The sequence below is a fragment of the Tachypleus tridentatus genome, chromosome 9 (assembly GCF_004210375.1).
Source record: "Tachypleus tridentatus isolate NWPU-2018 chromosome 9, ASM421037v1, whole genome shotgun sequence".
In the NCBI taxonomy this organism is placed as follows: domain Eukaryota; kingdom Metazoa; phylum Arthropoda; class Merostomata; order Xiphosura; family Limulidae; genus Tachypleus; species Tachypleus tridentatus.
Window position 1 is genome coordinate 43,461,557 of NC_134833.1, and position 19,123 is coordinate 43,480,679.

General features: G+C 30.9%; 1 protein-coding gene across 1 annotated transcript in view; it reads right to left on the bottom strand.

Moving 5' to 3' along the window:
• LOC143225152 (xylosyl- and glucuronyltransferase LARGE1-like) overlaps positions 1–19,123 on the bottom strand; it is an 83,365-nt gene that overhangs the window by 7,329 nt on the left and 56,913 nt on the right. Inside the window, exons 11-13 of the mRNA XM_076454070.1 lie at positions 10,855–10,972; positions 8,139–8,228; positions 4,910–4,991 (exon numbers count right to left, since the gene is read on the bottom strand). Coding sequence (XP_076310185.1) covers positions 4,910–4,991; positions 8,139–8,228; positions 10,855–10,972 — 290 coding nt within the window. The remainder of the gene's footprint in view (positions 1–4,909; positions 4,992–8,138; positions 8,229–10,854; positions 10,973–19,123) is intronic.

The following is a 19,123-nucleotide window of genomic DNA, read 5'->3' on the forward strand; positions in this document are numbered from 1 at the left end:
ATCATACAGGTAGGAAACAAACTTTTCTGGGTTGCACAATCTCTGACTAATTACATTTGAATTCCCAGACTCTACAGCTGGTGCCACTTGTGTTTTCAAGATCTGGGCAATGTATGAAGTGTTGTCTCCTGATGTTTTCATAACTTTCAATGTTCTAAAGTTGGTATGTAACAATGATGACTTTGAGTACCAGTGACTGTTTTGGCATAGCTTAAATTCATGGATAATTATATCCTCTTTTGGAACATAGAATAACTGCATATTTGTGTAGATTACACCAGCCCCAGTCATTATTGCTTTGGAGTTAGTATGTGTCCAGTAGTAACAGCCTGAGGACTTACCTTTGCTGCTTCATGCTGACTTTATCCCTTTGGCTTACAGTGCTATGTTTCAGAAGAAAAAATACAGCAGATGTCAGGCTCTCATTGAAGCTCTCCACTTTTAAAGCATATAGTGATGGCATAGTTGCCGCTTTATCTCTGCTGGCTGTTGAAGTTGGTTTATATACTTCCCAACCAGTCATGTCTGCATCATCACCATCATTTTCTGTACTAGTAAAGTCTGAGTCTTTCTGAACACAAGAAGGGCACCACTTCTGTCCTGGTTTCACAACTTTATCTGTTTGTGCTGTAAGTTCCTTGGCCTTTTCATTGTTTATGTTCCTCAGCAAACCACTACGTTTGATATTGAGATGCAGATCAAAAGCATCACAAATGTCTTTGAAAAAAGTTGTACTTCACCAAAAATGACTTTTGGTGGTGCAGACAAACTGTGGCATCATCCGTAAGGTTAGCATACCCATTTCTCCACGTCAGTAGTTCTTTTCCTTCTGATTCCAATTCTGCTAAACTTGAAAGAGCAATTTTTCCATTGGTATAGCTTGTCTTGTGACAATTGTCTTCCTTTTGTAGAATTTTCCCAACAGAGCAGGGTTCCATGATCTGATCTTTGCATTATAACACTGAATGATGTGATTAACAGAATCTTGTTCTTGTATACTGCATGGTATTTTGCAGTCTCTGGAAATCTGTCAAAATCTGCTGTAGACTAGGATTTACCCAAACTTGCTGAGCATGAAGCAGTGGACACAATGGTTGTCCATCTTGTCCAGACATGTTCAAAATGATTGCATCACAGTGAACTAGTAGGTGATAAACCATCCTAGGATGAGCATTTAACTGGTTAAAGTAATCTAGCAAATGAAGCAAAATTCATCATAATGAACAACAAGCTACAGCCAGCAAAGGGTACCAGAATGCTGTATTTTCAAAAAATTATTAAATCATGAAGGAGTCTTAGCACATTTGCAATTTTTGGATATATTGGAAAAACTAAATGTTCTTACTAAGGAAAATATTTAAAGCAAATAAAATTTGTCACTTCCAAGATACTGTCAGGTAAATAACCCCTCAGAAATGGAATTTTCCATTCTGAAGCCATTTACAAATCAAAGTATAGCTTTGAATATTAAATGCAGAAAGGTATAACTTGTAGGTTTGATACAACTGTGTTAATACTACATATATTCAAAATTTTGTTTGGAAATATTCAAAAGTGACCAAAATATTGAATTTTACAAATAAGCGATTTCACACTTGGGTATGAAAAATGGATACCATCCATTGAATCAACTTGCAGTATGATTTTATTAGATTGAAAGCAGTTTATTGCAAGTGAAGTATTATTTGTATGGTTTGATTTATAAACAGTAAAAATTTCAACTCAATACATTCAGATTCTAGAATTCTGTGAGCAGTTAAAGTTAAAATGTAATATGCAATTTCAGTAGAAGAAAAAAAGGAAAATCAGCTTTGTAGCAATTTTTAGGCACTCACTACAAGCCACTGGATGCAGAGATATGGGTATGAAGCAAATATTTGGCCCTACTCTTGAAATATATTATAAAAATCAGTATTCATTGTTTTACAAAGGCTTCAAATGCACAGATTTGCAATAAAAAAGGTCAGGTTTTCACTTGAGAGTGGCAGTCTTTAAAAATCATATTAAAAAAAAAACTATTTATGGTACAGTTTTAGGATTTTGCATGGATGAATAAATCCAAATGAAGTTTTTGCTTAAATATTTTCAAGGAAATCTATGACATCAACTGGGAAGTCCTAGGTGAGTTGGCATGGAATGACCCCATATGTGAAACAAATTATTTAATTCCTGTAATGCATATTAATGTATAGAAGACATATCAATGCCAGTAATAAACAACCTTATAAAACCAAAATGCTGTTTTTATTTCATTAGATGCTCAACATTTCACGTTACAGCTTCTTCAAAAGTGTTCACCAACACACAGACTGGTGAACACTCTTAAAAAAAACTGTGAAATGAAATATCAAGTGTCTCAATAAAAACATCATTTTGATGTTGTAAGATCATTTATATCTAGTATTAATATGAAAAACACAAAATTTATTAAAAAAGTGATCACAGTCACATATAAAACCAAATGAAGGAAATAATTTATATATACTTCAACATGTGTAAAAGGACACCTTGTGATAAAGATGTTAGCATTTCCTGTTCAGCATAAAATGAAAGAACAATGTGGACAAAGGACACTACTATTAAGACATTTGTAGCCAAATATAAATAATTTCTCTGTCTTGATAGCAGTTACACATAGTGCTAAAAATTACCTTAAGCTACACAATTCTTTATCATGTAATATCATTAGTAATTACAATAAGTGTGAGAAGTCACTCACTCATAAAACTTGAAACTGCTACAACTATCCAGTGTTAAAATTTGAGAAAAAAAATTCAACATTATGTATGTTACTAAAGATATGCTTTGTGCTGTTGTGTAGCACTTCTTATTCTCATACACTGTTTCTGAAATAGGGGGCTACTGAACATTTGATGTGACTTGCATTGATACTGCCACATTCTTGATATAAATTTCTGTCTTTCAAGGTCATCTTGCAGCACCTATGATTATTTTCTTTATAAAAAATGTTCATCATATGTTTTTATGTATTTTTAGAAATTGGTAAAGCTGTATATTTGATAGTTCTTTGATATACATACCATGATTGTTGCCATGTGAATAAGAGCAGGCTGGTGAACCAAAACTGGTCTATCTAGTGAAATTAGCTCTGGCTGCCTCTAAAGGCATTATCTAGTAAGTGGTATCCACAGTATTGAATGCAAATCTCTATGGCTTGCTACTGAATCCAGATCAATTAGGTTCAATAAACCTACAATTGACCATACCTAAGCAACTTTTCTTCTGCTTTTTCAAGTTCAGCTGGTCTTCTTAAGATGGGCAGATTTGACCACTATTATCTGACAAATTACAGCATGACTCGGCCATCTCAATATATAGAAAAAACTAGACCATTGTTCTTAAAGCAGGGAAACATTAAAAACAATAGCAGCCCCCTCTAAGTCAGTTGAGGCTACTATGTTTTCACCATTGGACTGAAATTTATTCCACAGTACAGAGGCATCTCTAAACAAATTTATCACAAGAGCACAAGAGACAGATAGGATGAAAATACTGAGTATACAAATAATTTAACTAATACTTCTGTTCCCAGTAACAGCACCAATACTTATTTCATAAATATTATCTGCAGTTAGCCAATCACCACAAAATAGGAGGTTCTTGAATAAAATATGCTGAAGAAAACTGATCTGTGACAAATGAAATGAAAGAAAGAAGACATGATGCTGAAATCATGTCAAAATGGAACACTACTTAACAAAGACTGAGAAAGTTGAAAATAAGCACAAATGACTGTCTAAGCCAGAGGAATAGGAAAGAAGAATATATTACATGATTACCAGGGAGAAAATGTATTAACACAAGAACAGGACTTTCACAAGTGAGTCTTGATTCTTTTAGGATGAAAAATGATCTGCCCTCCTTTAAAATCAGACAACAATCTCTCCTAAATGTTCTAGAATGACATAAACAAAGCACATTTTCTCTAACTATCCAATCAGAAAAATATAACCAGAAGTGAGAAAATATCTCTGCTCCATGTAAAAGCCACATGGTATCCCCCCCAACATAAGATCAAGAAAGACACAGAAGAACTATTCCATGAAACAGAAGCTGAGTTACTTGGCCAGTCCAGCTACAAAGTACATCACCTCAGGCCACAATTTATAATATTATATGAATTAGGTTTATAGAGTTACAAAACTAGATCTTAGTAAAATTTAAGAATTCTTTAGATAAAGAATATACACTGTATAAGAGTAAGATTATGGTACTTCTTATTACACTGGAAAGGTGGTTCATATAATGCTAAATAGCTCAATTATCTTTGTAATTCAACATATTTTTAAGTAGCAGCAAATATTAATGTTTAAGAAATGGTTTCTATCAACTTAATTTAGTTAACTTATTTTGTTAAATAAAAATGGAAACACTTGAAAACAAAATAAAATCAAGCTGAAACAACTACAGACTGGTATGCAAAACTGATACAACTAAAGAAGTTCTGTATTAAGCATAAAATAAGAAAGAAGTGATAGACTTCTTAGCTTTACAATTTCTTTATATAAAAGTAAAACATGCAGAAAGGATAAACTTTCTTGTTTCTTTACAACTGTTACACACAGCCATCCTTAATTTTGAACTGACAGGTTAGAGTGAAGGAAGAGAGGCAAAATATACATACTTCCATCTCTTGGACTACTTTTGACAGATTGTGTAAAGGGCCCTGATTGTTGCTCTTACAATGTATTCATGGCTTCCAAAGAGTGATGCATGTTTTTATCTAGTGGAATGTGAGCCCTCAGATAGGGAGTTCAGGAATGCTAACCATTAGCTGCATCCAGTCCAACAATATCAATGAAAAATGCACTACTTAAATGTCCATCTTCTATTAGTTACCCTGTTAACTTACAGTTCTTTAAAAGTGAAACTATAATACAAAACTGACCTGAAGAAAGTCTACTGATGGTATTGATGCACGATGTGGCTGGTGGATAAGCCAGACATTGGGCAGTACAACAAATGAAAAGCTAGCAGTACATAAAAAAACAAAGAAACTATGGTTATGGAAACATATGTTACACATTTATGATATAGGATCATTAATTGTTGCTAAGTTTAATAAAAAAAACATATAATCGAATGTAACATAGTATGTACAATACTTTTCAATGACTTCACAGCCTGATCAACTTAATATTATAACATGAAAAATATATTTAATTAACAAAGGAACTATATACAAAAATATAAGCAATTGAATGAATGAGAAAACAGGAAAGTAAATAAAGTTTATACAACAAATATTCAAAAAATATCATTAGTTTTAAACTAAATTTGTAATTCCAGTATTACTAAATGCAGTCAAACAATAGATTGTTTTTTTAATTTTATGTACATTTGTGTAATGGTATGACTCCATTTTATGCAGAGGATATATTAAAATAATTTTGAATATGCAAATAGGAAAACTACGTAACACAGCCAATATACAATCATGATGAAATGCATGTATCAGAAATACATTTTAACATTTTTTAGCATTTTGTACAAAATGTGATTCCATTTACCCTCACATTAAATTTAAAATTATGTTTAAGCCATTGTTTCATTTAAGTAATTATTTTAAATATAAAGATAAGATCTCAGTTATGCATTGCTCTTATGTCATGTATCAATTTACATGTCCAGTGCATAACTTTAGTTATGTGGACTTTCAACACATTGTTTGAGCTCACACATTAAGAGAATGCATAGAATACAGTATATAATCAGTAATCCATTCTTCACCACTGCTTACAGGACTGTGACATAAATGTCCTCTCTAAACACTTCAACATCCTGAGGAGTACATATCGTGGAGAGATGCCACACATAGAAGAAAGTTTGTGGATTCACAAGATACATTGTGAATTAAGCATTAACCACAAACTTCATCTTTCTTTCTTTCTAGAATGAACGCAAGTTGTAACTGGAAATCACAATTGTTTATCTTAAATAGATTAAAGCTCATAACAGCACACCTCTTTTTATACTTACTTTTATAGTTGTATTGACTGTCAAATCCTGTCTACCTAATAATCCTACCACACAAGTTGTAAATCATTTGGTGAATATACAACTCACCATATCAAATTATGTAATGTATGATTTTTTCATTATCTTATTAAATCTAACTTTATTTAACCCAATAAGTTCCCTTTTTTTCATTTTAGTTACTTTTATAATAATATTTAAATATTACAAATGAAAAACAAAAAGATAAAATACTTATCTGGGATTTTGTTTTTTTCTTTCAATTAACAAAGAAACTTAAGCCTTACCTTTTTCTTCTTTATACTAAAGGTACTATTACACAAAATAAATGAAACTAAATAACAAAATATACAATGCCCTTTATAGAAAACAATATTGTATACCATTTGCTAGACTGACTATAATGTTCAATGAGTTACAAATAAAACTGTATAAATTGTCAAAAAGATGGCTCCATAAAAAAAAAAAAAAAAATTGACAGTCATAAAAGTTATGTTTTGCCTGACTGATATTCATATTATGATAAGTAATTTACAATAAATTATGTAAGTCTTGGAGGAATGGTAAATAAATTACAGAAGGAAGACAGATAACAAATGTCATAATTCTGATACTAGGGGAGATTGAGGATATTATAAACATTTCCTTTTAAAATGAAGAGCTTAAAATTTGCATAATATTGACATCCTGTTTATTAACTATTCTTTGATGCCAAGTTTTTTTATGCACATTGATAATAAAGTAGTTTAATTAAATTTGAATGTAGCAGGTTGTGAAATGTACACTTTGACATATCCAATGTGAAACAGTTAAGGTGAGTTTTATGCAATCTCTTGCCCATTTCTTAGATTTAATTAATGTCTAACAAACTTTACTTCTCTTTGCATTAGGTTACCTTTATTAATGCTCTTACACTGAACTCTTCCAAACTTTGATGTTTCCCAAAAACACTCCCATGATGTTATTCACAAAGTTTAATAAATCATAATTTAAAAAATCCAAGGTAAGCTTTCCTTCTTTTTGGACAGGAGAAGAAAGGTCTTTCTGAAAATACTTTTTCAAATATTAAAAATTCAAGTAAATAAGATATGGGTTCCCATTTCAAGCCCCTCATTCTACATTCCATTAACCATTCAACTGAATCCAGACAACCAGAGGTACAGATTGAAGACAAAAAGAAAACTATTTATCCTTTATGTTTGAGATTCACTTCTTACAAGTGCAACTAATTTGCCAAGTCAAATAAACCTTTAATGGTATATGGCCTTGATCATTATATGGTAGGAAAAAAAACAACAGTACCTTATCGCAACTTCACAACTAAAAATAACTGAAAAAAGTTAAGAAACATCATTATATATAGTTGGGAGTCACATAACATTTCTTTCATAAGAAAAATATACATTTTAAATATTAGGATGAGAAACAAGATACTACATGGTATTCAAGTAAGTTAATTTTAAGTATTTTTAACACTCAAAATGTTTTAACTGTAATAATTTAAACAATTAGAAGTATACCACCATCTAATGAATAATAAAATGATGTAAAATTTTCTCCTTTAACATTTTGCTTAATATGACTTGCACTTTTTAGGTCAGACCAAAAATAACTGAAATATAATGTTCTAAACATATATTTCACTTATCATAAAAGCTTTTAAATACTTATTTAAAATGCATCTTTAATGTCTCATTTACCAAAAGCAAACTTTTACTAAAATTTAATTGAAACAAATTCATGAGCTGATAAATTACTAACCATGCTTCAAATCTAGTAAATTCATTAATGAATTTTACTTTGAATGAAGAGTTTAGTCAATGGTTAATTACCAATCCTAACGTGTTTGCTTTTGTTCAACATGTAATAAACAACACTGATAAATAAAAATTTTCACCAACATTCTCAACAGTCTACCTGCAATGTATGGAAGATACTGGCAATGATGATGAAGCATTTATCAGAAGAGGATTAACCTGATTTTATCAGGTTTATAAAAAAGTTTGCAATTATAACATATGTATATGTAAATGTATCATAAAAATTTTGAATAATTGATAAATATCAATAAATTTATATTAGGTATATTTTAACCTACATATAGTAGCTATTAACATCAAACATATCATAACTGTTCTTACCCTTTGAGGTAAAGTTCTGTAATGTGGGTGACTTTATTCATTCCATATCCAAAAAATCGTTCATCATAAAGAGGAAGTCTGTCATTTTTTCTAAAATAATATTCATAATAAAAACATTATTGAAAATAAATGTTTAGTTAAAATTTCACTCTGTCTTCAGACATACGTGATTTTTGGTTTTACAATGGTAACAGCAAAATCAAAAACTTAGTTCTACAAAATAAGCCATATGCTCTTCAGAGCTAGAAATAACAATTCTGTCAAAAATATTTACAAATTGCCTATCTAGGAAAAAAAAATCATGAAGTGTTTTCTAATTTTCCTCACAAACCTGATGTGGAATAAAAGTAACTTTTATACTTTTTCAGAGGATCAATACATATTTATTATTTATAACATCTTTAAGCAATGGTACATTACAAAAAAGACGTACTATATTTCTTACTTAATTTGTTAAGCATATTCATTAGTCTAAAAGGAAACTAAAATCAGCACATATCTTTGTAATTGCAAGTTTGATAGATTTAGCACTGGCCTACTATCATGTTGAGCTAAGTTTAATTTCTTAAATTTAGCCCTTAGTACAAAACACATACAATGTTCAAATAAAAAAAAGTGTAAAGATAAGAGAGTTAATGTTGAAAATGATTAGTAAAGTATTGGATAAATATAAATCTATAGTATTTCTGATAATTATGAAGACAAAGTAAATGATGTAATGAAACAGTGGTTTGAATCCTCTAAATTTTCTTTAAAAAAATTAATTCAAGAAAATAGTAATTCAAGGCTCAATTATTAAAATCTTTGAAATTTCAAGAAAAAAAAGATTAATGGAACAGAAGAGTGGAAAGTAATATGAAGGCCTTAGGGATTTAGTAAATAGGTATTAAATTTAGGTTACACAGACCAGTGTAACATGTTTTCATGTATCTACTAGATAAGATTTCAATCTATATAATCTCAGAGATGTGAAAATTTAATCTACCGACTCTGACCAAAAGGCTGAATAATATTTCTTATGTGAAATTGTTTACTGAAATCAAATCTGCAAGTCTTAGGTATATTCAATGGGAGAAAAAGCTTACAATTTGACTTTGAAGTAAGATACCATCATATCCAAGCCAAATTTGTCTGAAAAATACCCATTTCTGTTGTAACACCAGAACTCAAAGAAAGCTTGTAGTTACAATATAAATGCTTTTTTCTTAATGTCACAATGTATCATTTTAAAATAAATCAATAAAATTCAAATATTACCCTCAAACAATTATTAACTGTGTATGAGAAACACATACACTCTCACACACACACACACACACACACACACACACACACAAAGTACCTAAATACTTCCTCAATAAAACTCTTTCTATTCACAGTTTTCTCTATCATTTTGTTTTTCACTTTCAGAGATGCCCAAAATATCTTCCTGTATTTGAATTGTGTGAAAAGGAAATAAGGCACTAACTTATGCACAAAATGACTAGTTAGCCTTATATTAACAATGAGAAATTTCACAGAACCACTTATAACAACATCTCAAAATCCTGAAGCATTTAGCTCTCCACATTCCCTAGGTAAAATGACAGTCATATAACTTTGCTGAATTGTGGAGAGAAATATAAAACATCTAAAATAGTATTTTACAATCATACATTTATAAAATTATAGTCTCTGTCTCTCTCTGGAGGTGCAACATCCAATTTGAATGCTGGCAATCATGGTTCTCCACAGGTTCCTGTCTTTTGTACATTTCAAAATCTGAGTCACACTGACATCCATCAGTTTCCTCTGTGTCTCTGCTCTTTTCAGTATTTCATCATTAGTTATATATTAATTTCTGTATCACTTATTCCATCTGGTGTTATAATACTACCAATATATTTAAATCTTTCCACTTGTTTTATATCGTAACAACTGTCCCTGCACAACTGTAACTTTTATACTTCCATTGATCAGTCAAACTATGCAACTCTGAAGTGTCTCAAGTTCTTGATAATTTACATTTAGGATTACAGGTGACCTTACATTCAAAACTATGGTAGCATAAAAATATTGTATAGCTCTGTTTAAAGCAATTAAAAATATGTCAGAGCATTTTACAGATTTTATTTGCTTCTATTTTTTTATTTTTATATAATAGAGTGCTAATAATAAATTGACCTTTTAGTTTCAATTAGTAATTGTTTATAACTCCTGCATAGGTGTTTGCATAATCAATTCCAATATTGTATACCATAATTTACTTCAAACATTTTGTTTCTAGAAACCACAGTGGATCTTAATCGTAAGTGTCACACTAATAGCTATTATTCTATTTTCAAAAAAAAACAAAAAAAAACATAGATAATAAGAACACAGAATAAATATTAAACAAATACTTAACAAATAACCAGAACCAGACTATAATTTTAAATAAACTGAAATTAATTTGTTTGTGTTATAGCAAAACCAGATTAGGCTATATTCTGTGTTTACTGTAAGGAATCAAACCCCAGATTTTAGTTTTATAACTTCATAGACTTATTGCTGTCTCGCTGGGAAATAAATTAAGTAACTGCTTATATATATTATACATACACTGATAGCATATTTTAAACAAAGCTATTATAATTACTAAAATATTTGTAAAACAGTTTTGTAAAGATAGGTTGTTTTTAAACAACAATGTAGAGTAACAGTAGATTAAAACAGAAAAAAATATAATTTTACTTACTCAAGCACAATATATGGTTCAAACTTGTCACTGAATGTATGTACTTTATATGGCTTGTCTGTTCTATACCACTTCCAATAATCAGTCAAACGATGTGATTCTGAAGACTCCGAGATTCCTGATAATTTGCATTTAGGATTACTTTCATAATCAATATAAAGTTTATAGAGATTATCTTTAATGTATTTCATATCATAATTTGTATTTTAAGTAAAATGACCTTGAATTACAGTTGTATATGCAAGTTTAATAATTAGAACAGAGGTAAACAAAGCATATTCTGCTGGTTCAAAGTGGACTTCATACTCAAAGAATTTTTAATTCTTGTTGATCCTTAGCTAAAAGAACTATTATTAATTGTTTCACAGAATACCATGAACAATTCCAGACAGAGTTTTATAAAAAAGAAGTTTTATTTTACATAAGTAGATAACTAGCTGTTAGTGGGTTCCTTTTTGTGTGGGCTTTTAACAAAAAAAGATGAATAACTTAAAGCTCTAAATTCAATTGTAGTAAACAATTGTGTAATTATTTTTTTTGTATAAAAATATATTCAACTTGTTTTGGATACATATTATTTTAAATAAATGTTTGCTGTCCTTCTATCGCTAACATTTATCTCCAACAAATCACAGACATCTATTATAAAGAATTATAGCCCTATAAAGCTTGACAAGTAGTATTAATAATGAATCAGTTTAAAACCAATAGCAGACTTGTCCAACCATAATGCCTAAAATCAACTCAGATTTTACAGGAATGATTTTAGATATTGTACTGACCTCATCAGTATGCACCTAAATAAAGCCTTATATATTTTTATTTGCAAAACTTAGTTTGGAAATATTCACCTTCTGAGTTAAATTTAGAACTCAATTTTTATTTCACCTCTCAGTTTTGTCAGTTTTAAAATGAAAATATATCAACTTGCATAAAGTAAGAAAACTGTATCATGATTAGCTTTATAAGCACTTATCAACCAAACTAAAGATCATCAAATGCAGCTCTGTATCATTTACATTTTCCAACACTTAAAATGTCTTTATGATAGATAATTACCTCTGCTTACATAATGAGGTTTCTAAATTTGTGCAGCTTTCTATATTCTCAGTTTTCACTCACCACTAGTCTTGAGGCTTCCACCTAAATTCATGTGATTGCACACGGTATAGCTGCATTGTAGCATACAAATGGTTATGAGACATAGCCTCCTAGCACAGCAGACTTCCTCTAAATTGTATAACATAATCACCACTTTGAGATTAGGCAAGAAAAGGAGCACCACAAGAGTGGAGAATGGATGGATAGTATAAATAAAGATGTCTATTGAAAATACATTTTCATTCAAGGAAAATGTTAACTTTGATATAACACCATACCTCTTCTCATATAACAGCTAGAATCCAGAGTGAAATAGTGGAAAAGACTGGTGCAAAATTCATCTAGATGAGCTCCCCTTCAGAAGGCACTCAAATAGAACCTATTAAGCATGATAACCTAAAATTAGAAGGTTATCTTTGGTAGATTGCACCTCATCTATTCCAGTGTATACTCTTCACTTGAAAAGAAGTTATACATCTCAAAGCATGGTACAAAAAACAAAAATTCAGGTTTGGAAATGGACCCACCAAATGGTGTAGAGTGGCTTGGGTATGTCAGACCATACTCAGTAGGTCAACTCCGGTCCAAAATGGGGCAGCATCGGATATTTGTCTTCCTGTCAGTGGTAGAAGGAGGGTCCCAACCATATTCACCTCAAGACCAAGAAGCAGAAGAGAAAAGCAACTTCTGTTCTAACAACCCAGACAGGGCACGTATGCAGACATAATACACAAAAAACACTAGGCCACTCAAGAACCCAACATTCTGATACTGATAGGAAATGGGGATGAAAACTTGATTGGTCAACATGAATCCAAATCCATGAGGTGTCAGAAATTCTCCATCCAGTCTGTGGAAAAAAAAAAAGAGCCCCAAACAACCAATGTATGACAACTTACTTATATTGGTTGGTGCTGTACAGAATATATATCAGACTACATGCAGAGATGGGATGAATACTAAAGAACAAATAAAAATACTTCATACTTTTTTAACATACGAATAGAAAAAACAAATAAAAGCCAAATGTTAAGTATTTTAATATGAATATATAGAAGTGTATTCTTGAATATTTTGTCAGGTATATGCAAATAATGATAAGACAGCAAACAGTGAGACATCAACACTTTTATGTTTTGAAACAAACTTTTCAGAAACTGAATCAAACAAAATTTGAACAAATAACATTTCAGTACTTTTAATTTCAAATGCAATAATAAGATTTTATAACAAAAAACCTATTTTTTAAAGGAGACCTATATAAATTATAACTGTCCATCTATGTCAGTCTTTCAGATGTTTCCTTGTTAGGGAAGCGATAGTAAATATCTCTTAGGATTTTGCCTCCAATACCAATTAAATGCTCAATGGAGGCAGAGGATGCTGGAACACTCAGGGTAGCATTTGACTAGTAGAAATAGGGTAGAAACGTTTTGACATGTATCTACTATTAATCTAGAGAGTTTTTTTTATCTGAAATGCAAGGACTGTCAATGTAGATGTTGATCTTTATATCCTCTGAAAATGAAATGACTGGTTTCTGGGAGGCAGTAGAAAAACTGAAGAGATTACTTCTTTTATGAGGGGGAGAATATATACAATCCTCCTTCGGTTCCATGGTTGTAGGATTATTTCTTGAAGCTTTCTTGATTTCTTGCTGCAAGGAAATTTGATCAGATTTATACACCATAGGTGCAGTGAAACACTAGTCAAATTTAAATCTGGAATTTGATGCCACAAATAAAGAGAAAACACTTTGTTGCTCATACATGACGAGTCAGGTGGGCATGACCAGATTTTTTCAATGAAGAGACAAGACTGAAATTATATCTCAACTACATGCTATCCATCTCTGTCATTAACCTATAAACATGTCACACTACATAACTGGAGGTAACAATGTTCTGACTAGTTGAAATCTGTTACCTCTTCAAAAAGTGTCAGTATTTTTGCAAAATTTGCAAACACAGTTCATTCATGAAAAGTAAGGTTCAATGTACCAGTATCTAAATTATATAATGTCTTCTGTGGAAACCTCAGTAATGATTTAATTATTTTACTTTCTGAGTTCCATCATGTTGATTTTACCAAATGAACTCTGGTTTCTCCCTCAAGTAGATCAGTTGTATGTGTTGATTTCTGAATGTACAACACAATGGCTGATGCTTTGGAAATTGCTTTCAGCAGTGGTCCAGTTTTGTTTTTTTCATGCTATCCCTGACTACAAGCCAAAGCACGTGGAAAACCAGGGGTCATGTTCAAGGGAAATATTTGGATAAATTCTCTGCTGATTTAGATTCATCCAAATGTTCATTTTCTGAGTCACTACCTGTATGTGAGCTACCACCATCTTTCATACTAGGTAGTGTTTGCAGTTCAAATCCAGACAAACAGAAACTTTGATCATATTGGATACATTATCAGGTGTCAAATATGGCATCTTGTTAATGTTAAAAGATTTATTTCATCATACTGAGCTGCATTTAATCAAACCTGCTCTATAGAAAGACACTTGCAACTGGGAAGAATATATTGAGAATACATAGTTGTCACTAGATCCTTAAAATCTTTTAACTCCACCAATGAGAAGTGTTGCAGTGTACCAACAATAAAATTGACAAGTTTGCTAGTGATATGCTTCTGGCTTATACTTAGTTTATTCTGTATAATTAGTTTCTGTTGTAGGCTGCTTCACCTGGTCAGAAGTACCAGAACCAGATGTAGATTTCTGCAGTTGTGCTTCACAATTACACTAGAAATAGAAACATGTATATCAGATATATATTAAATAGTATAGTTTATAATAAAAACAATACAGATATATAATACTAAATAAATGAAAATAATAAAAAAATATTGTTTAACATGCACAAGAAATTTTGTTTACATATATTACATTGTATATTTTATTTAGAATATAGTTCATATTAATAAATAGCTTACTTTCAGATATGTCAGTTGGTCAGAAGCGGCTTTTTCTAAAGTAGAAATAGTATTCTCACAATATTTACACTGTTTCTGGATGTGATCAGATCTAGCAAAAGGAAGTATGAAGGGTTTATGTACCACTGAAGGCATTTTAGTAGCCATCTCAAATTATCTGATTTGACTGGATTAATAACCATGGAATACGATAATGAGGTAGCTGAAGAGTAATGACCTGATTTAATCTTCTCCTCGTAAGCAATTTTGCTCTGCATGTCATGATATTTAAGTAAGTTACACAAAAATTTAATTACATTACCTTTTTGGTCATTTTATACATGTATCATGAAATTGTAGCTGATAATCCATATTTTAAAAGTTTTAAGTTCTTAATTCTATAAGGCAATATACTAAAAAAATTCTGAATTTACCCTGGTGTGAAAAATGACTTTTCTTCTTCTATAATTTATCACCCCTCCAAGAAGACAGAAAATTAACATAAATTATGTATTACAATATTGTCATCACTCACGTATAAAGAGACAGAACCTCCAATACAGCAAAGGAAGGAGTGTATATGGCATTGGAAACTAAACACTCCATATTCCTCAAAAAAAAAAAGAGAAGGCTGAGCCCTATGAAGAGGTAAACTAAGAAACATCCAAAGAATGAGAAATGACCAATCAACCCACAGGCACTCTCTCCCAAAGGAGAAGAGGAGGATGGCTGTAAGAGGATCATTGGGATGCAGCCAAATGAGATAAAATGCTTCTGAGATAACCACCTCAGTTGTAACAAGAGTGGGACAAAAGACAACTGTAGTATAAAATAGTCCCCCTAGAGAAATTGAGGAAAGATGAGAAACTGAAAAATGAAAGACCAGACACCTATCTACAAATTCCTTGGGAACGACAAAAAGACAGGAAGAAAATCCTGGAAAAATATGAGAAACCCATCCAAACAATGACTATAGCCATTAGAAACAACATTGCTACAAACAAATGTTGGCAATAAACAAAAAACTTGTAGGAAGAAAGGTAATGGGAATAGGAGACAATAGAGAAGTAGGGGGAGAAATGAAAGTTAAGGCTCTCTGACAGAACTCCTAGTAATTAAAATTTGATTGCAAATGGATGGAACAGATATGTAAACCAAACAAAAAGGCCCTCTTAACACTGAGCCTAGAGGACAGTTACCTTCAAGAATGAAAGCACTGAAGTTCACAAGCAATGGAAGAATGAATGGAAAACAGAAGAATGGAAAGTAGTGACAGAGCAAAAAGAGGAAGCAGAAGGATAGGACAGATAGTAAACCAGTGAGGATAAGGATTAACATTAGAATACAGCCCCAACACATGACACCAGAAAATCAAACACACCAGTAAAAGTGCACAGGTAGATGAAAGGAGCTTATGGAGACACATGAAATAAAATGAAAGTAAAAAAGAAACTGAGTAACAATGTCATCACACACTAACTAACTCCAAAAACAAATCAACAATATGTGAAGATAAGAGACCAAGAAAAGAAACATACCACTGTAGAAAGAATAAGTGAATTAGAATCTGCTAAAAAAACCCACAAGAGAATGGTTAGTTATCGCACAAAGGAGGATAAAAGAAGAAAAAAAAACAGAAAAGGGAAGAAACTAAGATTAAGGTAGGAAAACCTGAGCCTAAAAAATATGAAGAAAAGACAGAGGATCTGACCCTCAAGTTTGAATAAAAACATTCCATAATTTAGAAATTAAAAAAAAATACACAAAGTTGTGCCAAGTCATATGAAATACTAAAGGAAGGAGGATGAGGCATGTATGTCCCAAAGCAATGGTTAAAAGTAATTGAATATGTACTTGTATATCTGGATAGGAAGTACAAAAGTGTACCTGGGAAAAAACAAGCAAAATCCATTACTTCATGAATGAGAAACATAGGCAGACGTATGTCAGAAACAAAAGAAGGCTCAGGCCACATGAAAGATTTCACCACTCAGCAACAAAAGCCATCACCTCTCCTAACCAACAAAGATCAACTGGACACCAATGTAGTTATTAGACCAGTAGAAACAAAAAAAATGTCATGTTTTTTACAACACACAAATTGAAAGTTACTGAAACTCATAAAAGGATAGTGTGTAAAGTGAAGGACACAAAACCTGCAAGTGCAGAAAAAAAAATGGAAATCATAAATCCAACATATAATATTTCCATAACAGGTGATGTCTTTGCAGAAACTTCCACTAAAAAAACACCTTTATTCGAAAAATTCTTGAGTAAAACAGAAAAACACAAAAGTGCCAAATCAAAAAGTGATGATTGTGCTCTACAGCATGTATGTAAACAGCTGTGCTAGAGGGGTGTCTCTCATTCCTATTTGTAAAGGGGTCTTGCATGGTCATTTCCATGATATGATGCAGCTAAACCATGTGTATTTATATGAAGTTAACTGGCAGCCTCAAGGCTAGTGATGAGTGAAAGTTGCACATACAGAGAGCAGCACAAATTGAGGAAAACTAAGATGTAAGGGAGGATAATGTACATCAGAAAAGGGTTTGTTGTAGTTCTTTAAAAATAAAGCAATTGAGCATAATTCAATTATTTAAATGCACAAGGTACATTTACAAAACACATACTTAAAGAAATCATTAACAATAAATTTAAATAAAACAATATAAGTTCCGTATTTTACACTATTGGTCTTATGTGATAATACGTTTTATAAATATATGATATCACATTTGTATAAAATCTTTTAAACTAATGTTTTTTTCTTTTAAGTGTTCAGTCTCTAATAAACTTACTGTTGTCTTTTAACATATCATCATCCTTATAAAAATGATAAGTAATGCATGTCCCTTACTTGTATTGGTAATAATGAGATAAAGAAAAGTTTTATATTCTTCACAAGATACAGTTTAAGATATGATTGAAAGTTCATGTTATTGAAATGTGACAAACCACATCAATACAAAAAGAAATTTAACCATCTCTATAAAAGAATTAAAAAGAAAACAAGTCTTAGCAGTAAAGAATGATATTAAAATATTTTCTATTAATTTAAATGAAACAATGGTCTATATCTCTATAACATATCTTTATTAACTCAAAATTTCACTATGACATGTTTCTAGGAGCTATTGATTGAAAGACACTAAAGTAAATGTTGTTGTTTTTTAAAACACTTATGATCACTTTGCCTTGTAAGTTTTCCAGCATATTTGTACAAGACCTATTAATAAAGAAAACTTAGTGTCAAAGAAAAAGGCTAAGCATAAATTTGCACAATAGTTACATATGTAGATGCACTGATGTCATAGTTATACCTTATTATTAAAACTTTCTTGTCAGTACTAACTATTTATCTGTCAGATTTTGTAGACATAAAATAATTTCACTAACAGATTGAAAAGTTATTGTTATGTTACACTTTACTCATGGTTTAAAGGTGTTTGGTTGTGAAGTTTATATACATATATCAAACTGTTGTGACAATGTATAGAAACTTAATCACAATTCAAACACATAAAAAGTGAAATAATGAGCTAATAAAAATACATCTGCAATATAGGTTCTTGTTTTGTTTACAATAACAGAAATGCCTAGTAATAAGCTCAAATTTGTGTTAAACAAAGTTAGGTATAATAGGATATTAAACTACTTCTTTAATAAAGATTCAAAATAAGACAAGCCTCAGGAATAGAGAGAGATGTTAAACTATCTTTATAACACAAATTTAAAAAAATAACAATTACATCTCAAAATGTCACTTTTAAGTAGAAATCCAAACAATAAGCTATGGATTAAAACTCTTATTTCAATATTGCTAAGCTAATAAGAAGACAAGAGAACTATGATTTACACTGTCTAGTTTGTTTACAAAACAGTGATCATACTGAAGAATAAAGATGAAGAAAAGCAAAATAATATAAAAAGTCTTAATATGAACATTTCTACAGTCTACAGTTATTCTTGTACTGAAATTCATAAACCAGACTGTCTTATAAGTCCAACAGCATCAAACAATAACCTGCAAAAATGTAGCATGAAACCTTGTTGGTAAAATTTATTCATTATACAGGAACTAATTTTATTATTAGAAAGTTTCGAGATTTCACATTTTATTCAGAATCTGAAGTACTGATATTGTGCATAGAGCTAATTTCACGTTGAAACTCTGTAATTCTATGTTAACAATATAATTATAAGAAACTATACATTTATTTAATGATTTACTACTTTCTTCAAA